Source organism: Python bivittatus, unplaced genomic scaffold (assembly GCF_059951505.1).
Source record: "Python bivittatus isolate LINGU-HERP-01145 unplaced genomic scaffold, Pbiv_v1 ctg000350_np1212, whole genome shotgun sequence".
Taxonomy (NCBI): Eukaryota; Metazoa; Chordata; class Lepidosauria; order Squamata; family Pythonidae; genus Python; species Python bivittatus.
This window is the reverse complement of record NW_028277074.1, coordinates 25,497,689-25,524,480: the sequence shown is the minus strand read 5'-3', so window position 1 is coordinate 25,524,480 and position 26,792 is coordinate 25,497,689. Positions and strand designations below refer to the sequence as shown.

The following is a 26,792-nucleotide window of genomic DNA, read 5'->3' as shown; positions in this document are numbered from 1 at the left end:
CCTGTTTGCTTCACCTGGATTACTGCATACGCTTGAAGAACTGTAAGGATCTATAAACATTAAAAGAAACTCATCAGTGTGAGTACTGCTCTACCACTTCCGAGGCTGAAACAAAAATCATCCATGATTAGGGCTATGGTGAAATACATCTTCTTGCAAAAATACTGATATTTTCACAGTGTCCAGTGGCTTTTAAATTAAACAGAAGGGATGGTAGTTTTGCAACTGAACAAATTTCTCTCATAGCAATCTCTTAGATGTCTGCCAGGCAAATGCACACAAAATGTATGGGGGAAAAAGGGGGGGGGATTATTACAAGTTGGCTTCAATTTAAACCTCCTTTTGACAGAGTGGAGAGAAAAATAGTGATGCTCCTCAGTAAGATGGACTAATGAACAAACTTGGGATAATGCACTTTCTCATGTTCTTAAATTATATACCATTTAGGAAATGAGGCAGGAAATCTTAGCCATATAAAAAGTGGGACATTTTAATGAAAACGTTCCCATGGCACTACCAATTTTTAAGACAAAAATGTGGAATCCATGAAAAACACAGAAAGGAAGACTATAGAGGTGGTAACAATAAACCATGTTATGCTGGAAAGTGACACACTATATTATCTGAAGAACCAGCCATTTACCCTCTTCATTTTCTCAGAACATTGTTGGCTCTACATGAGGCTTTGGGCCTTCTGGACAATATTTGTGTGCCCCACTATTGCTAGGATTGTTTTCTTTTATAGATGGCTTGCTTCTACTTGATGTTAAGATTCTTGAATCAAAGGAAGATCTGAAATTTGAAGGTGTTCCCAATGAGAACTGCTTATCTACTTTTTACTCAGATGTAATCCCTATTATTTTGAAAGGAACTTTTTTTCCTTATCTTTGTGCTCTACCTTTCCTCCTAGCAGCTTTAGGCAGCATATGTCTTCCTTTCTCACAATAAAATAAGCTACGCTGCAAAAACTAACTGGCCAACTTGTCCAGCAAACTCTATGGCAATGTATATATTTGAATTTAGGCCTAATCTAATAGGATTACTTCGGAATGAAATTGTGAAGGATTATAGAATTGCTTTGTTCATACAAAATATTTATCCAGGTCAGTTCCAAACTTAGCAACTTTAATTCACACAACATGCTAACCTTGGCTAGTGTGAACCTTGGTTTTTTGTTTGCTAGGTGAATCCATTTGGCTATGTTATGGTTCATTGCATTGCGCAAATTCAGAAAATGGGCTGAATAACCAGGTTAAGATGTTGTTGGAGTGCAACCAATGGGATTTTGACAGTATTCCTCTACTGAAATAATACTTGACAGAACTGAAGGTCCACATGTCCCACCCCATTATCCTGCAAGTACCAACTGTTGTTCATGCAACTCCTCCATTCGTGGGGAATCAGTTTGAGACTGATGGTTTCTCCTATTACGTATGACTGGTTTCATCACACTGAGCACATCATGGCCTCTTCCAACATGCACATCTGGCAAAAATGAGGGATGAGGCTAACTTGCTCAGCCCTATGATTCTCCCTCCTCACATACCTACACATATTATTTCTTTGCAAATATGGCAAAGGCTGGTTAAAAATTCCTCCTTCACGTGAGTGCTTTCAAAACTGCTTACAAAACGTGTAAAATATCAACTGCCCTTTCCATCCCTCGACCTTCTAATACTCCTGCGGTCAATTCAGAACGCTGCAGGGGCTTGTCCCCGTTTATTGGGCAGCTGCTTTGTCAATCTGACCCAACGATTTTCCGGCTCTCCCAGCCTGCCTCCGCAAAAAATTAGGACTGGGAACGTCCCCGATGCTCGGAGTGGGCAGCTGCCTCATCACTAGATTACACCGGTCCCGCCTCCTCTTCCTATGCCCAGAACCTTACAGGGTTCCCGGCCGACGCATGCCAGCTTGTCCGGTCCTGTAATTCTCTTTTCCTGTGGAGCTTTTTGAGCTTTCCTTAAAGATGCCTCCCATCTTTATCGTGAATGGCCAAGCGGTCAATCACTCGAGCTAAATCTCCACCCTCAGCCGCGTGACAGCCTGAAATCGCTGCGATGGGAGGGTTTTCGCCGGCACCGATAGCGGCAACGCAGACTTGCAGTTCAGAAAGTGGCCACACCTTCTTTCCGCTTCCTTCATGGTATAAGCTTTCTGAGTGGTCGATAATGAGGTCAATTATAGCCAGAGGCGGGGTTATTTTGCGTCCCGACGCGGCTGCTGTTTCTTGGGCCTGGCTGGGACCGCGGTCAGGCCAGACGCCAGGGTGATGGGGCCTCGGAGGGAGGCGGCACTGTGGGTCGCGTCGGTGCTTCTAGCAGGTAAGGCTCCGAACTCGTTTTCCTCGGAATTGGAGGCGCATCCCAAGAAAGGATGGAGGCGGCGGGCCCGCGAGGCTCGGCCCTCCGTAGCCGCTGTCCGGGCTTGGAGGGAAGCTGAAAGGCGGAAGGGTGCGGATGGAGGCGGGGGAGAGCGAGCGTGAAGCAAGTAACGCTGCGAAGGCGGTCGTGGTCGGAGGGCCTCCTGTCAGCCATGGGAACCGGTGAGAAGGCGAAGCCGGGCTGCAGCAATTCAAAGTGCCGCAGATGTGTTTAAGGAGCGGCCCCGAAGGGGACTGGTGCGGGAACACGAAGGCCGATAGCCGAAAAAGACCCTTTTTCCAAGTTGTGCTCTCCAGAGTTGTTGGCTGGCAATGATGGGAGATGTAGCCTACGCTGGAGGAAGGCAGCTTCAGCAGGAATATTGTAGCGGCGGGGGAAGTTAGAGTGGGATTGCTTTGCAGTGGAAATGTTGCTGTTTAAACTATGCAGTTGTTGGGCAGATTTGGCGTTGAATTTAATTATTGTCAATAAACTGATCTGTATGTTACCAGTGACTTTATTAACTTCCTTGCTTATCCAGTATGCTTTGTTATATTGAAGATAGCCTTGTAAATTCACTTAGTGTACAATGAGATGCTGTGTTACATTCTACAACAATGTTTTGTTTAGTTTCAGATGAAAAATAGCTTGCAATTAAAAGAGGCTACCCCCCACTCAGAATTATGTTGCTTTGTCCTTAGCTGCGTAATGTATTTGTTTGAAGTCATAGACCTGTATCTATTTCCCAGCTTGTGGGAAATTTCAGTTAAGAACATATAGTCTACTGAGGCTCACTTCATTGCTCACTTCTAATTTTTCTCTTTTATGTGGATAGATACACTGTATATTTCAGGGGGAGGGTGCCTTCAAGTCAGTTTTGACTCCTGGTGCCTGCCTGGGCAAGTCCCTGCAGGGTTTTTTGGCAAGATTTTTGAAAGCGGTTTGCCATTTCCCTCTTCCTAGGGCTGAGAGAAAGTGACTGGCCCAAGGTCACCCAGCTGGTTTTGTGCCTAAGGCGGGACTAGAACTCATGGTCTCCCAGTTTATAGCCTTGTGCCTTAATCACTACACCAAACTGATTCCTATGTATAGTACTAGCATTCTAAAATTACAAATACTGATCAAGATTTAAACTGTATTTTTTCCCCCAAAAATCAAGTTTAAAAGGGATTCTAAATTAAGATACAACTCAGAAAGCAAATATAGTTGCTTCTGTCTGTTGGATCATGTTTATAAAAATTTGCCAGATCAATTGCATTTATACTATGCTAGAGGACAAAAATGTTTCAATTAACAGATTAAATGTGGATAACTGGTGATTACCTTTCCTATACACTTAAAATTGGTTAGCGAGTTGAAGCTTCTTCAAGAGTATTTTTTTAGACAGTCTTAAATTAGTCCTTTGTCCTACATTATAAATTCAAATGACATACTAGTTAGCTAATATTTACTGATATTGTGCTGTTGGTGTAAATTAGTATTATGGAATCCCATGTGTTTATAGTCAATACCTATTGTGTTTTAAATACAGCCTTGGATGTGGTTTTGACCTTCCTCCAAGGTTAATATGGTCAAAATAGCAGGAACTAAATTATACCAACTGCAGGCTTTTTTGTGGAGTTGCTTGCATGATTCTGAAGGGGGATCCATTTTACCTTCACAGCATGTTAATGGGAATAAGGAAGCTGATGCTTGGGCCAGATGTGGCCCACTGAGATTTGTAAACTAGCCTTTAAATTGCCAACATAGAACTAAAATTCTTGTTGAGCATATATTAGAAGATTCTGTCTGTCCTACCCCATTTGTACTCCCTGCAGAGGATTTTAAGGGTTGTGGGCATTGGCATTTTCTAATGTTCTCAATGGAAATGCTTCAGATTAAATCCAAGATTTTTAAAAATTCTGTGATAAGTTCTACTACTTAGCCATGGATTCTCTCCTGAAGTGCCTGCTGTAGAAACAACTTGATAGCAGGTCATTTGGTACATTCACATATATGGGTGCATTCTACGATTTTAATACATGTTTTGGGAATATCCTATGTGTAAATTATTTAAAATCATAACACGTTTACTGTAACCAGAGGCCTTGTCTTTTCCTGTATCAGAATGGTGTAGTAGCACTTTGGGAATTGCAGTTGTCATTGTTCTCTCAAACATTCTGCACAGATATAAGTAACAACCTTTCCAGCAGGTGTTGTTTTTTTAATGGGATAGTGTTCAAAAGTGGTATCTACCACCTGTAGCCTGAGTTGAATGAGGTTATGTATCACCTTATACTTTTGCATACAGTATAAGTGTCATCACTTTATCATACTTGTATTCTTATTTCAGTTGTTTCTGCCAATGAATTCAATGTATTAAGATCTCCTGAATCTGTCATATTTCGAGAAGGAAATTGGCCAATACCAGGAGAACGGATCCCAGATGTGGCAGCCTTATCCATGGGCTTCTCTATTGAGGAAGTATGTGACTCATTACTGTATATCAGCCACAGTGTTCATCACCATTTTATAAAATTGTTGCAGATCTGGGTTCTAGCACTGTTTGGGGGAATTATACAATTGCAAGAAAAAGTATGTGAACCTTTTGGAATTTCATGGTGTTCTGCATTAATTTCTCATAAAATGTGATCTGACCGTCATCTAAGTCAAGAGTATTGACAAATATAATGTGCCTAAAATAATCACGCAAAAACAATTCTGATCCTTCATGTTTTTATTGAGAACAACCATAAAAACCTCATAGTGCTAGTGGAAAAAGTATATGAACCCTTGAGTTGACCTTAAAAAAATCTATTTGGAGTCAGGTGTTAGCATACCTGGAGTCTTGTTAAGCAAATGAGTTTTTGAGCTACGTTGACTGATAAAAACCACTCGAACTTTTTGAGTTTGCTCTGCACAAGAAGAATATGCTTATGTGGGCCATGCCTCGCCAAAAAGAGCTTTCAGAGGATCTACGATCAAGAATTGTTGATTTACATAAAGCTGGAAAGGGTTACAAAGTGATTTCAAAGACCTTAGAAATTCACCAGTCTACAGTTAGGCAAACGATCTACAAATGGAGACACTTTGGGGCTGTGGCTACTCTACCAAGAAGTGGGCGCCAAGTCAAAATGATCCCAAGAGCACAACGAAAACTCAGCAGTGAGGTAAAGAAACAGCCCCGAGTGACAGCCAAAGATTTGAAGGCATCATTGGAACTGGCTAACATCTGTATTCATGAATCTACATATGTAAAACATTGAACAAGCAGGGTGTCTATGGCAGGACACCATGAAGGAAGCCTTTGCTTGCTGCAAAGAACATTGCTGCATGCCTGAAGTTTGCAAAAGTGCACATTGACACTCCACAGCAGTATTGGCAAAATGTTTTGTGGACTGATGAAACAAAGATTGAACTATTTGGAAAGAACACGCAGCACTACATCTGGTGTAAAAAGGGCACTGCATATCATCATGAAAACATCATCCCAACCGTAAAGTACGGTGGAGGAAACATCATGATTTGGGCCTGCTTTGCTGCATCAGGGCCTGGCCAGCTTGCAGTCATTGAGGGGAAGATGAATTCAATACCAATACCAATACCAATACCAATACTTTAATGGCCAAGTATAGAACATACACAAGGAATTTATCTTCGGTGATAACAGCAAAATCAACGGTGCATTTGGATAAGAGCAAAAAAAAGATCACATGGTATTCAGCAAAGCAATGGCACGAGGGAAAAAACTATTCTGATGTCTGGATGTTTTAACATAAGGAGCTCTATGGTGCCGTCCTGAAGGAAGAAGTTGGAACAGATTGTACCCAGGATGAGAAGAGTCTGCAGATATCCTCTCTGCCCTCCTTTTGACCCTCACAGTATATAGTTCTTCTACAGAAGGCAGATGGATTGCAATGATCCTTTCTGCAGACTTAACTATTCGTTGGAGTCTGAGTCTGTCCTGTTTGGTTGCAGAACCAAACCAGACAGTTATAGAGGAGCAGATAACAGACTCAATGATTCCCCTATAAAACTGCACCAAGAGCTCCTGGGATAATTTAAACTTCCTAAGTTGCCGCAGGAAAAACATCCTTTGCTGTGCCTTTTTAATAATGGCTGTAATGTTATACGTCCATTTCAGGTCTTGGGAAAGTATAGAGCCCAGGAACCTGAAGGACTCTACCACTGATACTAGACTGTTAAGTATAGTAAGGGGAGGAATAGGAGAAGGATTCTTCCTAAAGTCCACAATCATCTCCACGGTCTTAAGTGTATTCAGTTTTAGGTTATTACTACCATACCACAAGACTAGCTGTTGATTCCCAAGTGTATCAAAAAATTCTTCAGGATAATGTGAGAATGTCTGTACGTCAGCTGAAACTCTGTAGAAGTTAGGTGATGCTCTGGTGTTTTGGGTCATTGTCCTGTTGCAAGTCCACAACAGAATGGCTTCAAAAAAAACCCTCCTTTTGGAGTGGCCAAGTCAGAGCCCAGACCTCAACCCAATAGAGATGCTATGGAATGACTTGAAGAGAGCCATACACATGAGACATCCAAAGAATATGACAGAGCTAAAGCAGTTCTGCCAGGAAGAATGGGCTAAAATTCCTCCTGAACGATGTGCAGGTCTGATCCACAGCTACAGGAAGCGCCTGGTTGAGGTTATTGCTGCCAAGGGGGGGTCAACCAGTTATTGATTCCTAGGATTCACTTACTTTTTCCACTAGCATTTTGAATGTTGAATGAGTGTGTTCAATAAAGACATGAAGGATAAGAATTGTTTTTGTGTGATTATTTTAGGCACATTATATTTGTCAATACTCTTGACTTAGATGATGGTCAGATCACATTTTATGACAAATTAATGCAGAATACCATGAAATTCCAAAAGGTTCACATACTTTTTCTTGCAACTGTAAATGAACATACAGCCCAATTTTGCATTATGTCTGACATATTTACCAAAATCATTAATTGATGAAGAGTACCGCATTGTTGTTTTCATTTAGAAAAGTGTGATAACTTCGTTAACACAATTTCTAATGCCCCATATTAAGTTATAAATAGATTTACATGAAAAAATATTTCTTTACACATATAAAACTTTTTGTAAAAAAAAAAAATTGCATTGTTACAGGATCTGTCTTGGCCTGGGTTAGCGGTCGGCAATATCTTTCGGCGTCCTCGAGCAACTGTTCTTGTTACTGTAACAGGGATAGACAAGCTAACACTGCCTAAGAATGGAGTATCTTACCCAGTTGAGAATGTAAGTATATTATAGGTTCCAGTGTCTGTACTAGCAGCAGAACTTCTGTAAATGAGAACAGGGGAGTATTGCTTTAAGATTGCATGCTTCTGTTGTGAATTGGTGTACAGACACAAAATGCAGACTTTGGTAGGCAAATAGAAGATACTAACATTTTTCTTTCTCTTGGAACATTCAGAATATTTGTATTTCATTAAATTTATACAGCAATTCTTTCTAGAAGCTCTGTATGGAAGTTATGTTGATATTTCTGTCTGAGGCGAAGGATGCACAGAACTTTCTCTTTCTTTTTATATTATCAGCTATAGGAACTAAGGAAGGAATTTTTTTCTTGATCTTGATAAGTATTTTTGCTTTCTTGCTCTTCCCATTTGTCTTAGTATAAACTACTTGTGTTTTGGAACAAAGGGGAGGAATATAGGAAATGTATGCCATTTCAATACTGAAGTATAAGATCAAAACTGCACATGGAAATATTGTAATAAATTAAGGTTAGACAGCCCAGATGCTTTGCATTTCAGTTTCCAGGAACCCCAGCAAGCATGATCAATGGCAGGGGATAAGAACTGTAGTTCAGAACATTTGGAAAGTACTCTGTTAGACTAGGATACTCTTAAGTACTCTGCAATAAATCAAAGGGAAAAAGTTAGATAGGAGATATATACAAGCTAAAGCCTATTCAAATAATAGGTTTTTATCTGAATAAAGTTTCAGTTTCTTCCTTTAAAACTATAAAACTGATATCTTTAGATTACAGAATAATAATTACTGCTTAAATGGAAATATTTAGATGCCATTAGAAAGTAAAACTTCATGAAAACACTAGTTTGTGTAATTTGGGCATGATTATTAGTTCTATAATCTGCATCAACTTTGATCTGAATGTTAGTACACCTTAATCTTCATTACCTTATTGGAATATGTATTATTCCTCATTGTTAGTTGTTCTTCAGTTCCATCAAAATAAGTTGCCTCGAGATTCTGAAATCTTCATTATTGCCCATGAAAGAAATGTTTAGCTAATCTTGATAAAATAATCCTCGGATAATCCTAATGAAAATATAACTAATGTTTGCACTCCTTACTTCTGATAATTATAACTTTATGCATCTTAGGGTTTAATGTAATCCATTTAATAGTGGTTCTAGAACTATGTATTTCTTTAATTTGGGGAAAGCTAGCTATTACATGGAATTAAAAGTCTTCATAAACGTATTTCATGTAGGTTTTTGTTTTCCTGGATGCAATACAAAAGCAGTGGTAAATACCAGAAGTTATTATTTTCCTAATTTGTCTATAGATTTCAATCACAATATTTCATTGATCATTTTATTTTAGGCAGTTCCTTTCAGCCTGGATGGTGTTGCAAATTCAATACATACTTTGTTTTCTGAGGAAACCCCAGTAGTTGTCCAACTAGCTCCTAGTGAAGAAGTAAGTTCCATATATATATATATTTTTTAACAAAAACATCAAAAATTAAATCGTGCCCTGTGCATGCTTCTAGGCAGAGATTTTTCTTAGAACTTTCAATATTGGGAAAGAGTTGGTTGAAGACTCTTATAACAATGCAGGATTCCCTGTCACAATGTACAATGATGGTTCTTTCAGAGAGTTTATATGGTGGGAAAAGCAAATTCTGTATTCGAAGATCTTTCTGTCACACTGCGGCAGCTTCGGAATAGACTTTTCCAGGATAACTCCATTCTTGCTTCCCTTCCTCTCAACTCATTGAGCAGAAACAATGAGGTAAGGCAAGACTCATTCAAATTATCTTGCTTGACCACTATTTTTAATTAATGCTTTGTATGTTATGCAGTCACATTTAGTCAAATCTATATTCTAGGCAAGATGTGTTTTAGGACATGATCTGTTAATAGATTATTTCAGTTGTACATTAAGTGATTGGTTTGTTAAGAGATTGTATGGTTAAGTCCAGCATGTGCTAGCTATGCTAAATTAATGTCAGAATTGGCTTTGAATATTTTTATTATAAATCAAAATGCTTTTTCAGTTCACCTTTTTGTGTGTGTGTTTGTTTTCTATATATTTATGTATGTATTTATTTCTTAGGTTGATCTGCTCTTCCTGTCAGAATTGCAAGTTTTGCATGATATCACAAGCTTGGTAAGCAAATTCTGCAAACAAAATTCTACTATGCGTTCTTCAACTGGTAGGTCCGTTGTCAGAACCTAGGCACAGGAAGGCTGGTATTTTACTCATGGCATAGTGCTAGTGCCACTATGTAATTTTTCTGACTGTATAATTCTTCAGATGGCTTAGAGAGTCTTAAATTGGAAAGAAGAGAAAATGTGTAGTTTATTGGCTAAACTGGACTTCTTGATAAATTCCTGGAGAAGCAGAATAGGGAATTAAAAGCATCAGCATGTTGCAACACTTTCACCAAAATGCAGTGTAATGTTGCCTCTTTTGTATATATAGATGATGTCATGGTGCATGTACGAAAGGGCCAGAGCTTATGTTGGATCATTGCAACAGTGCTTCTGTCATTAGTGCCCACTAGATACCTCCACCCCTGTGTAGATGTGTCTGTAGGGTACAGATCCTAGAAAATGTTTCCCTAAAATAGTTTTAAAAAATACTGTTTTCTAAAATTGAAATGCTTGCTTTTCACTTTAGCATCCTATCAACAGTTTTTACCTATTGCTTCCTAAGCTTTCTAGGCACAAACATCTGGCCAAGGATCATTCGCCAGATCTATATTCTCTAGAACTTTCTGGGTTGGAAGAAATAGGTAAAAGGTATGGGGAAGATTCACAGCAATTCAAGGATGCTTCTCAGATTCTTGCAGACTCTCTGCAAAAGGTAAGCAGAGCAAAAATGCTGGTAAATAATTTAACTTTTTCTTAACTCAAAGGAATACTTCTATACAGAAAGAAGTATGAATAGATTATGCAGTACTTTATTGCTGGTACCTGTTTCGCTTTTTTCAAATGAAAATTTCTTCAGGCTTACAGTTGTTAGCCAAATCAAGATATAGTTTATCTTGACTATGAAGACTATTTTATAGTCTTCAATCATAGATATTTAAATCATTACTGAATTAGAGTTCTTAAAGGAGTAGTAAACGACGGAAAATTGCAAGTTAATTGTTATAGTTAATCATACTATACTATAACTGATCCTTGAAACTGGCCATTTTAAAAATGGGACTAGTATGGCAATCCAGAGACTTCATGTCAGTTTATTTTCTTTTCCCACTAGAAGTTTATTATAGCTTTATTAGGAATTGGTGTTGAAAAGTTCCAGAATCATTCAAGGAATACTAAAAATATCTCTCTGCATATGTGTAGATTTGAGAAATACCTGGGGCTGGGTATAGAATGTGAAATGGCATGCCTTGTGGTTCTTAAATGCCCACACTACAGTCTGAAATAAAATACCTGAGAACATTTCCATTAAAAATGTAACAGATATTTGCAAGTAATTAATCTCAGTTGCTACTTTGGTCAGAACTTTGTGCTGAAATTGGTAAGTAAGCTGTGATAATTGTTCTGTTGATACTAAAGTTTCTGTTGTCAATAATATTAGAATGATGCGCCTTTTCTCATCTGTATCTAATTCAGTTGGCAAATTCTGAATTTTGGACTGTTTTCAGTTTGCAGATGAGATGTACAACCTCTACAGTGGGAATGCAGTGGTAGAAGTGGTGACTGTGAAGACTTTTGACACTCCCTTTGTGAGAAAGTCCAGATCTATTCTACAGTCCTCAGAGGTTATACAAACTTTAGCATTTCTTTTGGTAGTTTGACAGTAAATCTTTACTTGAAAATCTTATGTATTTCTGTGGAATAACTAAACAGAAGAATGCAGTGTATGAATGATAACCTGTTTAACTTTGCTTTTTTTCTTTATTTTTTTCAGCCACTCAATGCATAAATCTTGGAATTAAAAAGCAATAATTTTAAATATACTTGAGTATAGCTACTTCAGTCTCAGATTAATATGATGCAAGAGTGGAATAACCTATTTGGCTATAATTTCTATTTTGCATATTGTACATTTTTTTGTAACTTAAGGACATGGTAGAAACCATACTGTATTATTAGACACGATATCTATAATGTTTTTCTTAGTAGGAAAAAGAGCCAGCTGTTGATCTCTCAATTTTGAACCTCAGAAATTAGGAAAACACCCATTTGATTTATTGAAATTCTTTGTCACTAGATTTCCAAATTGCTTCTGTGAGGCTTAAAGCAAATCTAAAGATAGTATAAAATCTTAGATTACTGATGAACCTATAAAATATACATACATACCTGTTATTTTCCAAGCTTTTTTGTTGAAAATTTTCATTAGCTGCAAGCACACCCCTAATTCCATGAATTGTGCTGGCGTGTAAAGATTTTTTGTTTTTCTGTTCAAAAATACCTCAATAGGCCTGAGCACTGGGCTAATCCAACAGGTTGATGTTTAGCAGTGGGAAGTATAAGACCCTGAATCTGGGTAGAAAAAAATTCAGATGCATAGGAACATAGTTTGGGACACTTGGCTTTATGACAGTGCATATGAGAAGGATCTGGGAGTGCTAGTGGTCCATCAGTTGAGTATGAGTAAGCAATATCCAACTGATACTTGCTTAATTATTTAATAGGAATAAACTTACACTAAATAAATTGTACTGGGTTTTACAGTTAATCTTCCAGAATATTCCTTGTGTTTCTTTAATGCCATTTATGATTTATTGTGTATACTTATTCATTTGTCCTCTCCTTGTTATAGAGCAAGCCTGAAAATCCATATAATCTAGGATATGCATACAACTTTAACTATGCTGTTGTCTTCAATATAATTTTCTGGATTATGATTGGACTTGCCATAGCTGTGATTGTCATCTCCTACAATCTCTGGAATATGGATCCAGGCTATGACAGCATCATTTATAGAATGACCAACCAGAAAATTAGAATGGATTGATCTTTAGATGCAAACCTAAGAGGAGAAATGCTTCATCAGTATTTTGGCAGCATTCAATATGGACTCTTCATAGTGTGAATATTTTTACGAAGTACCCATTTGTGTTTTGTGAGGATATATTAAAGTTTAGTAGTGGGTATGGTCAACATGCAGAGTTGAAAATGAGCAGTACTACACAACCATGAGCTAGTTCCTATTGAATATATATAACATTCTACTTTGTGACCGTGCAGTGTGCATTTTGCTTTAGGGATGCTTCTTTATATTGCTTATGACTAATGTATAAATATACTGAAATATTCTAACACTTTTCTTACACTGGAAGTTTAGGATGTTCTCTTAATTTATGTTGTAGATGAACAAAATAATTTATGATGTAAATAATTCAAATCATAGGATTTTAATCCTAGTAAGGCTGATTATTCAATGTAAAAGTTCCTTTAAGCAGAGGTATCTTTTTAAAATACAACCTTGCTGTACATGTGTGTATATCTATCCTAATTCAAAGTGACTGTGTTTCTTAAAGTTCTGAAATTATTTGAAAGAAGAAAAATACATATTGGTACAGCAGCAGTATTAGAAATTGCAGTAATGTAGAATCTTCTGGTATTAAGTCACTGGATTGTATCAATAGTCTCTGCTTTATGAATAGTGAATTCTGTTGAAAACTTCAGTTATATTCTACATTCTTCTATAACGTGCTCAGTTAGTAAATGGTACATAGTGGCCTGGGTTCTTTGTCTCTGACAAGTACTTATTTCAGTTCTTGACATATGCTGAAGAAACAAAAAGGGTGAAATTTGAGTGGAATGTTGTATTCACAGGCATCACATGCTAGGTATAACCATAGCACTGAAGATTATATAGGCCTTGACATCAAGTAGAATCTGCTTGCAGTGCAAAATTAATATTAAAACAAATGTAATGGCTTGAGATCTGTTTTATGTATTTGAAAGCTAGTTGTTATGGTACAATTGCACAGATTCATTCACTGTGAGGAACTAAATAGATATGCTATTATAGAGAGTATAATATATTTAGCATAGAGGGTCAACAAACACTCCATCTATAAATGTACTTAATATGTTATACTAGTATATACATTAACATCCTTTAATTTAGGAGGTTTATTATCTTGGTATATTAATTGATATTCAACTGCTATAATAGGGATATCAGAGTTTCTTCTAGATCTTGTAGCTGGCACTAGTATGCCAGGACTTGGTTATTTATGTTCTAGTTAAACTATGACAGGTATGTTTTCAGTGAATGTAAACACTGATCTGATATAGGTGAAAAATTCCCCATATGCATATGACTGAAAATACTTGAATTCCAGTTCCAGCAGGGAGAATCTTTCCCACTGTAGAAATAGATGTTTAATTTATTTTTCTTTATTGTTTTGCTTTAGCTATATGTATAGAATGGTGAATGATAATTTGTTTCTGATGAAGCTGATGTCTTATTGTCTTTAAAATTCCTCACAGTAATTACTGGAAGCATGAGGGGGTTGGACTGCAGATCTGAAATTAATCTGAAGCTTGAGAAAACCAATAAATAATATTTAATCTTAAACTGATGTACTTAAATGAGTTCCAGTTAGAAAACAGTCGATTATGGGCATGATACAGTCAAGAATTAGGCACTGGTTTCTCTGTAGTTGTGTTCAGTTTATAAATTTTTCAATATTGATACGAATAAAAAGCTTTGTTAGTGATGATGTCTATATATTTGGTTCTAATAATTCATCTAGAGTGACAGTATAAGATTTTGAATGAGACTTGAATTAAAAGAAATACACATTTAAGCCACATTTGAAATAAGTAATACAATTTCATCATTAATGGGTCAAGTAAGTTAATATATGTGCTTTATAGCCTTTGAATCTTCATACAAGATACTACTTAGTTATGTTACTGAAACAAATGAGAGATCAGTTTTGCCCTAATACTGTCTTGATACACCTGACAGCAAATTATTATCAACTTAGGCTAAATTATAAAGGAATGTTTGAAAGAACAAGATACAATCATTCATATTCAAGTGCTTTAGTTTTACAGTTGAAGTTTGCAGAATTTCATCAATTCTTGCTCCTCTAAATCCTAATCCTATACTGTAATAAAATCTTTTGAAATGTCTGCTTGTGACTTTCAAATAATCATGTATGCCTGATGGGATGTTTAATTTTTAACTTTCTGAATTAATATGTGATCTTATATAGCACATCTGTTACTGGTATTATTCATTAGAATAATGAACCTAAGACATCTTTTTAAAAAAAAAAAACCAGCAACATGTTCTTCTATATTCATTCCGAGGCAATCTTAAAGTAAGGGTATATCACTTATGTTCTGCATAATTATCCAATACTGAAATCCTTTTCCTGTCCATTTGGGAAAAGGTACTGCTGAATTCAAGAGGGTTTATTCCTATATAGGTGTGGAGAGAATTGGAGCCCTTTACCTAATAGGTAATACTTTTAAGTTTCAATAGACCTTTCAGAAAACAGAGAAACATATGTAATTACTGAGCCTGTTGCTAACTTTTGTTTGTTTAAATTTATTGGCTGCCCAATTCTAGTGGACTCTTGGGTTTTCTTGGGTTCATAATAAATACTGTCAGGTTCCAAATAAAAAATACAGACAGACTGCAATTCTCTATGCACTTTAATTAATTAATTAATTAATTAAAGCAGCCCCTTTAAACTTTGAGGCTTATTTCTGAATAAGCCTCCAAGATGTACTAATCTCCTAGTAGAACATCTTCCATTTCTGTTCCATAATGCAGACGATAAAATGTTTCCAAAATGGATTGTTTCATTTTGTTGGAGTAATAGTTCCTTGAAACTGGAATTTCCACTGCTGAATATTGCTAATATAAATATATTGAACCACAAGGCACTTAGAAATGAAACAAAACTATTTTACCTGCATAAAAAGTTTGTAAAAAATAATTTAATGATAGTTCTAGAACTAGAACGTTTCCCATTAGAATTAAATTGTAAGATATTTCATTTTGATATAGTTCAATCTAAAACAGAAGAGCTATCATAACTTTTTCCTAATGCTGACTTTTTCATCCTCCCAAAGAAGTGCTGCAGAACCTGCTTCCAGTTGTCTTCACGTGTACAAACATCCAGAGACAGTTGGAACCATCTTCTGAAGAAGCTATACAAGCCAAAAAGGGGGCTTTCAACCATGTAAAAAAGAGCATTCCGAAGCATTTCCTTCAAAGTATTAGCATCATCCTATTATTTTCAATAGCACAAAAAGAGTATTTTTCCTCTGCATTTTACGTAGCTTTGTACACTCTATTTGATGGGCTTCAAATATTGTTCAAGTGAGTATATTTCATTAGTTTGTGTACAGCTGCTTGGAGAAAAACTACGATCATAGCATCTGACAAAATTTAGAAAAAGTTTTGAGATTTTTGAATACACAGCATACAGAATTCTGGCAAATATGGTTTCTCATTGGCTGACCTGATGCAAGAACAATCAGTGTTCAGGGAAACACTGAAGCATAAACAGCTGTAAGAAAAGGAAGTTGGATAAGAAGGCTAAAATAAAATTGCTGAGTAGGCAGTGAATTAAGGAGAAATTGAAAGAGACAAATTAGAAACAATGCTTGAAGGAAATGACATAAAGGATTTCTGTTGAAATTTCACTGTTTATGATGGACTATATACAGGAAGAAATGCTGGAAAGTTGGCCAAGAGAAAATGGTTCAAAGAAATAGGACATAGTAACTAGGTTTGGGCATTGTATTAAGCCATTATTTTAAACCATAGTTTACAAACCAATGGTTGCAGATATGCTAACCCCATATTACATTGTGAATAATGCTATATGTGAACTCAGCCGTAGTAATTTGGTTTTGTGTTTATAGTTTAGTATATGTACCAGGCCAATTTAACTTATTCTATAAATCAGTTAAAAAAGACTTAACACGGTGTAAGAACCCAATCAGTAAGCGCTGATCTGAAATGCAGGAATCTCAGGAAATTATGGAGATGACATGTAATGCAACTGGAGTGGTGCCCTGCTGGAAAATGGAAAAGGGCTTGCAAAGGCAAGCAGAAGGTCTGGAGACTGTTGGCCAGGCAAAGACAGGTATGAAGAAGGTGTTCTGTCTTGAGGTGTTACTTCTAAGAATAGTATAGCATGAGAATTGTTAGTTGTACTCTCACTTTCATTCATCACTGGCACAGCAGTCCTAAATAAGCACACTTGAAAATAAGAAATGCACATTTATTTAAACTAATTTCATCTGCTTTCCATGATTAAAAATATCATCTTGCCCTCTCTATGAATGTTCTGCCTTCAAGCATTTAAGCAAAAAGCCACCTTAAAGTTTTTATTTAGTTACACAATTATACTTTCTTCTAACACCTTATAAAATGGTAGAAATGTTACACATCTTTCTGAAAAAAAACCAGAAGCAGCAAATTTGAAGTGTGCATACTTGATTGTCTCTTCATCAATTCACTTTTTGAGTGTCTCCTGCCAATTCTTTTTCACCATTTAGTTCTTTTACCAGGTCATCTAGGTTCTGCATTTCTTTCTGCAAATTACTTTGAAGTTCACAGTTGTCCAGTAAGAAATCTCTTGTTATTTGTACTCTATTTAAATCCTAAGAGGAAAAAAAAAACTTATGAAATATATTTCAGTTGATGTAAATGTCATTCCTCTCTGTCCTTTTCCCAAATGTTATAGAGTAGTCTTGGCAGTTAATCAGCCTCTGGAACAGGTTGGAGTGAGAGAGTAGCTTAAGCACATCCAGATAATTTCACGAAAGAAGAAACTAACCCCTCCAAACTCAACATAATAATCACTATATCCACTCTTTCTATTAGACCAAAGCTATGTCCTCCTTTCTACGTTCAACATTTCTTTAAGCTATGTTCTCAAGTTCAGTGGATTTTCACAGATAGTATTTGGATTTTCTGGACAGTATTTATCTTCTATGTATTTTTGGAATCTCACCTTTTTAAAAGTGAGAATGAAGTAATACTGACTCATGGAAAAATTAAGTGCGATGAGTTAAGTGCATGTAACAGGACAGAAATGGAGCCAGATCCCAAAATGAGTGGAGTTTGCAATGCTGCATTGTGCTCTTGCTCTCTTCACCCATTCCTTTTCTACCTTGCTCTTACATAAACATGAAGTAGAAGAAAACTTAATTTCAGCGGGTAACACAAAGAGGAATACAGGTAGTCCTCACTTAACAATCACAACAGGGACCAGAAAATTCATCGATAAGCAGGGTGGTCATTAAGCAAGGCATCATGTGACCTCACCTGATTTTCTGACATTTTTTACGGCAGTCGTTAAGTGAATCACACAGTTCCCCATTGATTTTGCTTGCCAGAAGCTGGCTGGGAAGGTTGCAAATGGCGATCATGTGACCCTGGGATGCTGCAACTGTCGTAAGTGCGAGTTGGTTGCCAAGCACCCAGATTGAGATCACGTGACCCCAGGGGCACTGCGACAGTCATAAGTGTGATGACCGGTTGTAAATTGCTTTTTTCAGCACCACTGTAACTTTGAACGGTCGCTAAATGAATGGTTGTTAAGCAAGGACTACCTGTATTAGCTTTGCAGCATCCCCCTGATGTTAGAGACTGCAAGTTTCCCACCCTAGCTTTGATCTAAAGCAAAAAGTGTGTAATCCAGTATCCTTTCATGCTGAAGCTGGGTTGGCAATACAAAAAAGCTTTGACTATCTGACATCAAACAAAAATAAACAATGCCTCATTTTCTAACAGTAAGACATGTCTTGTATACTAATAGCAGATGAAAGCAATACAAAAAGTCCCCCTGACCAGAGGTTATAAGTCTTTGTTTCATCTTTTTTGTCTTTCAAATGTTTCAGTGCAATGCAGCAATTAAAAAGTTAACTTTATATAATGGCTTTTTCTTTACTAGTTAGAATTCAACCACCCAGTGGTTTCTGTTTGTACTTTACGTCCTCACTAGATCACAACTTACAACAGCAACCATTGTCAAGGGGGTACTATGGGGAGGTGAGAGCAATAAAGTATTCTTCTGCCAACCTAGTTTCACATTTTAGATACAATCTAGTGACTTAAGCACATGGAATTGCTTGCTATTCTTTTTCAAGTAGCTTTGTTTGATCAGATGGCTGGTTATTCTGTCTTCCTTTAAGCGTGAGACAATTCGTAAGCAGCAATGGTGTTGGTGGTCATTGGGGAAGTGAGAGAGTCAGTTTTATATCATGGGAAGCTATCTCTTTTCTCAGTGGCAGAATGGCAGTTAAATAGTTCTGTAGTAGTGAATGCTCCCAATACTCAACAATTCTCTGTTTCCAAAGTCAGATTCAGAGCTTACCCTGAATCTTGGAATCACTGAGCTGAAAGGGATCATTTTAATTATCTCATCCAACTCCTATTCATGCAGGATTCATCATAAAAGGTGCAGCTATACATTTGTGACAAATGCCTGTCCAATCTCTGCTTAAATATTCAACAAAAGAAAATCTACTACCTCCCAAGGTAGTACTTTTAACATAAGTCCTTTGGTTTTCTCTGAAGCAACAAAAAACAAAGCTGCTGCATCTTCTGCACAGCAGCCCTTGAGATATTTGAAGACTGGTATCATGTTTTTCCTTAATCTTCTACCTAGCTCTCAGCAATTTCACACAACAAGACTTGGGTTATAAACCCTTTACCAGCTCTCTCAGCCTTTTCTATAGGACCTTAACAACAAAACCTCTTAGCCTTCCATGCTTCTGTATTCTTGCACAGGCTAGCAAGTTGGAAAATGTAGCTGAGTTAATCTTTTCTCACTAAAATAGAAAGGAGGAAAGAGGGTTTTTTTTTTTTTTAAATAGAGGTGAAATACTCCAGCACTGGGGCTATAACTGTACCAAGCTAATAAATTAAAAAATGGGAGTGCCAGGTTTTTTTTCCTATATAGTTCTACACTTAGGTATTTAAATTATCAGTTTATCATAAAAACATGCTACATGAAGAACAGCTTCATGGAAAAGCTGGGGGTAGGAGGCAGAATAATTTCTAAATGTCAACAACATTTAGATGCAAGTACACTAATTAGGTGCTATGTGTGCTTTGGATAAGTAGTCCTATTTTGTACCCAGGATACAGAACTGTATAGCAATAAAATCCAGATCTATTGATTGTGGTTTCTTCAGTGTGAAGAGTAATCTGAAAGATTTTTTCCAATACATTCCTACAACAAATCAATGATCAATGATTTAGATTTGTTGATCTAAATACAAATGCAACACTATGCTATTTTTATGTTTTCAACAATTAAGTCACCTCTTCTGATGTCATTCCATGTTCTTCTGCAAGAAAATGGATTTCCTCAAGTCTCTCTTTCATCAGTTCTAATTCTGTTTCTCTGATCTGGCTTGGGCTCATTTCACCTTCCAGTCCATCAAGCTGATCTTCTCCTGCTATGTGAACATCCCAATCAGATGCCAAGAGCTATTGGGATAATTAAAATCAACACAAATAAAACCAAATAAAAGCTAATTAGTGAAAAAATCAAGGATAGAAGTAGACATTCACAACCAGATGAAATCCAGATGTATTGGTCTGCAACTCTCATGTGCTAAGCTAGCCAATGACTAATGACTGGGCAATGATGATCATGTGGACTGAGGAGAACTATTCTAAGAAGCCAAGAGAAAAGGACCAATCCTCCGGTTGATGTTAGTACAATATTTAATAATATGTCCTTTCTATTCTGATGGCTGCCTGAAAGGATGCTCCTGATGAAAGCACACCTTATACTCAAATGGTATCCAAATATCTAAATAGGTTCAGCGTTATTTGTCACTGGGTCACAAGCACTCAGATTTCCTCCCATAATATAAGCTATTTTTGAAATTCCTTTCAGCTTCAGAGAGTAGACAGAGGACATTGCTATGTGAACGATGCAACACACTCCTGGCATCCTGGACAGTGTTGTTCGTGCAATGAGCACCAATAACATAATTTCTCCACACTGAAGTATCTCAAACAGTTTCTAAAATAGCCTGAGAAAAATCCTTTAAAAGGTAGGATTTTGAAATGGCAGCTAAATCTATACTAAAATCTATAGAAAACCCTATGTTACAAGAACCCAATCATACGCACCAGCTCTTGTTTTAGACCAGGGTTTTTCTAGCTGTGTTCCACAGAACCCCAGGGTTTCATAAGAACTTTAAGGGGTTCTGTGAGTGACTAAGGGTCAAACAAATCACTTGAACACAACCAGGATATCCATAGCAATTTTTTTAAGATACAGTGGAAAGGGTAGTTCTTGTTTCCCACAAAAAAGCCTCAGCTGCTTTTTGCAGATCAGAGGTTCTAGGAATTTTTTAACTAACAGGTTTTGTGGCCTGAAAAAAATGTAAAAACCCCTCTTTTAGACCATAAACTACACAAGCAGTGTCATTTTCTCCAGTAATTATTAGAGTGCCAAACTAAGGAAGAAATATTAATAATAGCAGCCATATAATGTTAGAAAATCTGTAAATATTACCTTTTGTATCCTATGACAAGCTGTCTGAGCCTCTGGAACATGGTAGAATTCAGTCAGCAAATTCTGGACATGAATTCCAAATTCTTTCAGCCAGGAAGAAGAGACTTTCATATCTGCAGAATGCATTAGCTCATTACGGCACTTTATCACCTAAAGGTATAAATGTAAAGCAAAAAACATATTGTAAATCTGCTATGGGCAATGGTAAGTGAGATCCAGTTCTCAAGTTATAGCTCTGAGTTACACAAATTTCATGCCAGAACCACATAATGGTGTCAATATCACCAGCTCATAAACATTCCATGTGGAAAATACATTCAAATGTTTAGCAATTCTGTGCTATGATTCACATTTGGTGTTGGGATCCTGACTTCTTCACAGCCCTGCCAATACCCATTTTCTTCCAAATGACAATTCTGGGATCAGAGCTGGCTGTCTTACCACTAATGGTCCCAAAACAATTACTGGTACTCACTTTAATCTTAGTTGTGGCTCCCTAAGCTTACAGGAACACCTGTGTAGGTTCTCCTGAAAGATATCCTGAGATGTCCATGTAGGTAAAGCAGTGATTAGAAGCCACAATGCTGGTTTCATAGCAATGGCCTTGACAACTTGCTGAAACCTAAATAAGTCGGGCTACTGGGGGAAGGGGGGAAATCACGTGTTCTCTCTGCTAGGTTTTCTATGAATTGCAGAGAACATGGACAAAAGGGGAAAGGTTGCTTGCCTCCCTTACTTGGCTTTGCTGTCTCCACATAAGTCCTCAGTTCAAGCGCAGAGAACTAAAAAAGAAAAAGTGAGGCTGTTGCCTTTTAGAGAGGGCCACAGTCACCAGTGATGTCCCAGGGAATATGTTTCTGGTTGTCTGCTAAGAATTAATAAAAGAAATGTCATTCAAACACTCATTATTGGATACCTCTCTGATTTTCTTTGGATCAATACTGTTGAAGTGATCACAGAAAATGAAAAGGTTTAAGAGTGCTGATGCATCACACTTGTCAGGGCTGTAAGTATCGGCTTTTCCACGAGGCATATAAGCCTGAACAGGAAAGAAAAACACACTTGGTCAATGTTGTTTGTTCCTGTCTCAGAAACTAGGAAAACATTATTTCCTAACTGAACTTTATATCAGAGAATAAGATTAATGAAACGAATGCTGGTAGCAATAACTGGTTCTAAACTTAGCTTTCTGGTGAACTAGACAAGTGGCTTTGGGTAAAGCCAACAAACTGGCTCAATTCATTTTTGTAGTTGTCATTTTCCTATTTACAATCTCACTGACAGCCTTTTGGGCCTATCATAGTGCCTGGGAATTGTGGGAGTTGAAATCCAATACTGTACAGTTAAATTCCAAAGGTCAGTATGTAGAAGCAGGCTGCCATATTTGGGCTTTCTCTTTCTGGACCTAAACACACAGGATACCAGTGTAGCAGTAGCCAGGAAGAAAGATTGAAGACTTCCTGGCTTATCTATATTACAAAAGTTGTGCAACCCTCTGAATTCAGTTCAGGAGAGGTACTTTGGAACATACGGGCTGCTCTAATGAGTTGCATAAAAATGTTCCATTGCACCCTGCACATTTCAAAACTCCCTCTGAACTAAATCTGAAGCACTGCATCGCCCTATCTTTACTACAATTTGTACTATGTGACACTCAGATGCCATTATCATCTTCTGAACTGAAATCATATAGCAGAATGAAGCACCAAAGTGGCAGGTGGCATTTGTAACCTAGAGGTCATTGCCCATAAGCATTTTTTAAAACACGTTTTTGATGGTATATCTATTTCAGTGCATGCACATACTATCCGCAGCTAAAAGGCATTTGTATAACAACCGTACACTAGTGGTCATGTACTTTACTCTCTCCTTGGGAGTATCAGAAGACAACCAAAGCCCCCCAGTTGCTCCATATTTGAAATCTATTTTATGTGGTGATAACTGACTTGCATTACCTTTGCTAATTCCCATGAGTTAGAAGGCCAGAGCCAAGGTCTGCAGTTCCCCCAATAAATCTCCCCCATCTTGTTTGTGTGGTGGCTCAAAATCTCCTTTTTCCATTCTCTACACAAGGAACAGATAGGCTGAAACTGCAAAGTGAAAGAAACACCAATATAAGCAACCTTCCAACTCCATATATGCAGTCCTTTACCCAAGGGAATTACCAAGATTATTTTAGACTTATTTTCAACTTGAAAGGATAAAAAGTATCATTATTTCCAAAACAAAAATAAGCAGTTTCCAATCTCAAATGTTTACAACTATAATAGGCAAAGAATAAAAGATAGTGGAGAAAGAAACAAAGGAAAACATGAAAGGGAAAACATTAAAATATTTGCTTTCTCAAACACATACATATGCCCCAAATCTCAAAACTGCAATCAGGCTCAAGAATGGAGGATAAGGATCTTTACTCTTGCCAAAAAAAGAGGCAAAGGTGCTGAGGCAACAAAAATCTCTAATTTTAATGGATTTCTCACAAGGGTTGCAGTCTGGCATCCAATAGAATCCTCTATATAAATAGCAAGAAGGGCTGGAAAAACTTCTGTGGACAATGTCATAAAGCTTTAGAAGCCTAGAAATGGGGGGGGGGGGGATTCTACCTCTGCCCAGTTGAAAATTGTTTTACTGTTTCACCAAAAACTATTTGGATAAAAAAAAATTGCAGTCAAATGTGTTATGATCTTTCAACCCTAACTCAGTTCAGTCTTGTGAATGTTTTAAAGTGTCCATCATGACTCATCACATTGTGAAAAAATATTTGTTAAATTTGTATGCCGCCCATCTCCCCCAAGGAATGACTCTATTCAGCAAATCTTGTCTGATCTTTGCACACTTCAATGCATTCACAAATTCACCTTTGAGCACAGATCACAATCTGGATCTGGATGTATAAAAAAGCTTGTGTGATTCAGCCTAATAAAGAAGAGTAGATGTGAAGATTTTCATGCTCGTGATAGTTAAGAAAACTTTGAAAAACTGTCATGTAATATAAATTGACATGGAACAACTTAATCTTTTCAGCAGTCCTTAAAAAGGACAATGGCTGAAAGAATAGTAGGTATCCTTGTGCCAGTTCTGTCCTAGTAAGCTACAAATATATTGTATACTTTGTTTTGATATTTTCAAATAAGGAATATGCATATGCCTTTCTCTACTACGTCTTTTGAGCTGATTTGAGAATTGTTGAAATATAATTTACTAAGGTAGTTATTTATCCTGAGGGCTGTGAGTTAAAATAAGGCTCCGCTTTGTAACTTGCAAAACATGCTCAGAAGCTGAGGGCCAGTTAGATAACCTGCCCTCCATGCTAGTTAATCACAGGAATTTATCACAGGCAAAAGGAGGGGGGCAAACGCCGAGTATTTAGCCCCCTCTCCTCTTAGACTTCCCCTCACAAGAGGCGGCTCTGGCTGGCGGAGCCGAATTCTTCGTTCCACCCGGACTTCCTCCGGCAGCCCTGCCCTTCTCCCCGGATGTTGACGCGGGCCTCCCTCTCGAGAAGGCGGTTAAGCAGAGCAGAACAGACCGGGAAAGAAAGGCACGAGGGGTGCTTGTCCCTATCGGCAGTTTTTCAGCTCAAAATCCCCCTCTCTCGGGGAGAAGAGTAACGTTCGAGCTGAGGAAAAAGCGGTGCGGGAGAAAACCGCCGAGCAGGGGGCGGGATTGGAACTAAAGGGTGTAGCCAAGGCAAGCTTCCCAAGGCTGGTTCCTGGAGGTTGCTGATAGGATCTGCACCAGGTCGAGGGGAGATGCACGTATCTTTAGGAACGGACCAGCGAACGCGCGTTGATTGCTTCCGAGCAGCATTTGCGTTTAGCGCAAACGGGACGATCGATTCTGCGGAGGCCCGGGGCCAAGACGTGCCCCGCTCCTGCGACGGCCAGAGCTCCGGGTGCGAGGTGGGAAGCCTCACCTGCTTGCCTCGAGGGGTGCAACGCCCGCCACACCGGCGGCCTGGCGGGGTTAAGCGAGCGGAGTCGCTCGCGATGAGCTGGCGGTGGAAGGCGTGAATTTGCTCTCCGGCAAAGCGCTGCAGGGCAGCTCTCACGAGTAGCAGGCTGTGCCCGGCCTTCAGCCAGTTTTTGTACTCGGCGCTGTTGAGCCGCGCAGCCAATTCCGCCAGCGCCATCGCAAGCTCGTCGGCGCTACTCGTGTCAGCAGGGAGTGGCCGGACTAAGCCGTGGCAAAAGCGGGGCGGATTTCTGTCGTCACTCCGCGAGGACGGGCGGAGGCTTTCGACGGCGTTTAGCAACACACTCTCGAGTCTTCCCCCCCCCCCCGAATAGATACTTAATAGGATTCCTCAGTAAAATACCCGCTACTCGCTTCTCAAGATTTAGAAAGGTCAGCTCCCCGTGATCCAATCTCTCCTTTGCATAGGGAGACGGAATAGGGGAACTGCTTTCTACATAAAACTCAGCGAAGTTCCATTAGTTTAATGCTCCTGCCGTGGACCTGTAACACAGCCTTCCCTAATTCGATGCTCTCCTTGGATGTCGGATTACCATAATCCTCCAAGTAGGTTCCTAAACACTACAGAAACACTTAGCGGTATTTCACCATTCTGAATTTGTTGCTTCCCTCTACGTTCTTTGTAAAAGCAGTTTCTTCTGCACCAGGATTTACCCAGGCTGACATAGCCAGAGACATTGTCGGCCTCCATCTCTTTAGGAAGTTACAGTACATGTATTAATTTAGTTCTTGAGTTCTACTAGGGTTACCAGACTTCCAGCAAAAGGAGGACATGTCCTCTGTCCAGCAGGCAGCCTTAAAATCAAATATTGCCCAGCTTTTGGAGTAACTAACAAGTTTAACTCTTCCTGAGCAGCATTTCTCCATGGCACAGCGCTTCCCTAGTAAGTGCAAACTGAAGATAACAAACTCAGCTCTCTGACCTTTTTTAGTTGATTAGTACTCTCCTGCCAGCTGACACTGCTGCCTGAAATTGACAAGACCTTTATTTACTTATATGTCACATTTATATAGCCACACACAAAGAATCACACAAAGCGATTCTTCAGTTACATGCTGAGGATGTTTGCCTTTAACTGGGTCTAGCACATTCCTGTGATGGAAAAACCAGTCTTTCTGATGCTGGAAAAAGTAATTTCATATACATGTAGGCCTAACTACATTTTTTCCCCCAGTTTTTCATTAATTTTTGTCACAGATGCCAGAAAATTAAACAGTGTGTCCTCTTTTTTCCATCTTTCCAATTGTCCGTGTCCTCCTTTGCCTGTGCAGATATCTGATAATCCTAAATTCAACACACAGAATCTTCATGCCAGCATTAGGACATCCCACAGTAAATTAATTGACAAAATACAGCTGCAAAGTGGAATGATCACCTTAGATGCTATTTCAAGCAGGTTCCTTACTATTCTTCTAGCATGAGGAATAACCACCACAATACAGAGCATATTTTTAGTTCTGGTTTAGGAATACCAGAATGTGACTTTTGTCTTTTCTCCTTATCTCCCATCAGAAGAAATCCCTCTATTTAAAAAGAACCTGTTTCAAATTCATCTGTCAATAGTGCATAATATTGATTTTTAAAAGGCAGCCGGAAGGTTCACCAGGCACAGTGCTAAAGAACTCAAGGCAGTTGCCAGGAAGATACTGTCCAAGAACAAATAAGGTCAGGGGGAAAAGAACAGCCACCACCCATCTACTCCAGGCATTTCTAGAAATCATCAGCTTGACTAAAAGCATTTGACAACATCCTACTGCT

General features: G+C 38.2%; 2 protein-coding genes across 3 annotated transcripts; one reads left to right on the top strand and one right to left on the bottom strand.

Moving 5' to 3' along the window:
* Nucleotides 1-2,164: 2,164 nt before the first annotated feature.
* ATP6AP2 (ATPase H+ transporting accessory protein 2) lies at nt 2,165-14,263 on the top strand. Its single transcript, XM_088144762.1, has 9 exons — nt 2,165-2,321; nt 4,693-4,823; nt 7,480-7,608; nt 8,947-9,042; nt 9,220-9,357; nt 9,682-9,735; nt 10,285-10,434; nt 11,228-11,344; nt 12,352-14,263. Exons 1-9 carry the CDS (start codon nt 2,270-2,272, stop codon nt 12,544-12,546), a joined length of 1,062 nt encoding a protein of 353 aa, XP_088000888.1. The 5' UTR covers nt 2,165-2,269; the 3' UTR covers nt 12,547-14,263.
* Nucleotides 14,264-16,781: 2,518 nt separating this feature from the next.
* CUNHXorf38 (chromosome unknown CXorf38 homolog) lies at nt 16,782-25,317 on the bottom strand. Of its 2 annotated transcripts, XM_015891049.3 has the most exons (6): nt 24,975-25,299; nt 23,014-23,148; nt 21,975-22,097; nt 21,059-21,208; nt 19,849-20,016; nt 16,782-17,177 (listed from the first exon to the last, which is right to left on the bottom strand). In XM_015891049.3, exons 1-6 carry the CDS (start codon nt 25,188-25,190, stop codon nt 17,025-17,027), a joined length of 945 nt encoding a protein of 314 aa, XP_015746535.2. In that variant the 5' UTR covers nt 25,191-25,299; the 3' UTR covers nt 16,782-17,024. The 2 variants fall into 2 exon arrangements, with proteins under 2 accessions (XP_015746535.2, XP_025032440.1); XM_025176672.2 differs by lacking the exon at nt 19,849-20,016 and having other exon boundaries at nt 24,975-25,317.
* Nucleotides 25,318-26,792: the final 1,475 nt, after the last annotated feature.

Excerpts from the sequence above, each read along its gene's own strand:
- CUNHXorf38 (XM_015891049.3), bottom strand. The coding sequence starts at position 25,190 with ATGGCGCTGGCGGAATTGGCTGCGCGGCTCAACAGCGCCGAGTACAAA. Across the intron at positions 22,098-23,013 it reads ACTCATGGGAATTAGCAAAG|GCTTATATGCCTCGTGGAAA; the intron begins GTAATGCAAGTC and ends TTTCCTGTTCAG. Across the intron at positions 20,017-21,058 it reads CTTGTCATAGGATACAAAAG|CTCTTGGCATCTGATTGGGA; the intron begins GTAATATTTACA and ends TTATCCCAATAG.
- ATP6AP2 (XM_088144762.1), top strand. The coding sequence starts at position 2,270 with ATGGGGCCTCGGAGGGAGGCGGCACTGTGGGTCGCGTCGGTGCTTCTA. Across the intron at positions 9,358-9,681 it reads CATTGAGCAGAAACAATGAG|GTTGATCTGCTCTTCCTGTC; the intron begins GTAAGGCAAGAC and ends TTTATTTCTTAG. Across the intron at positions 11,345-12,351 it reads CTATTCTACAGTCCTCAGAG|AGCAAGCCTGAAAATCCATA; the intron begins GTTATACAAACT and ends TCCTTGTTATAG.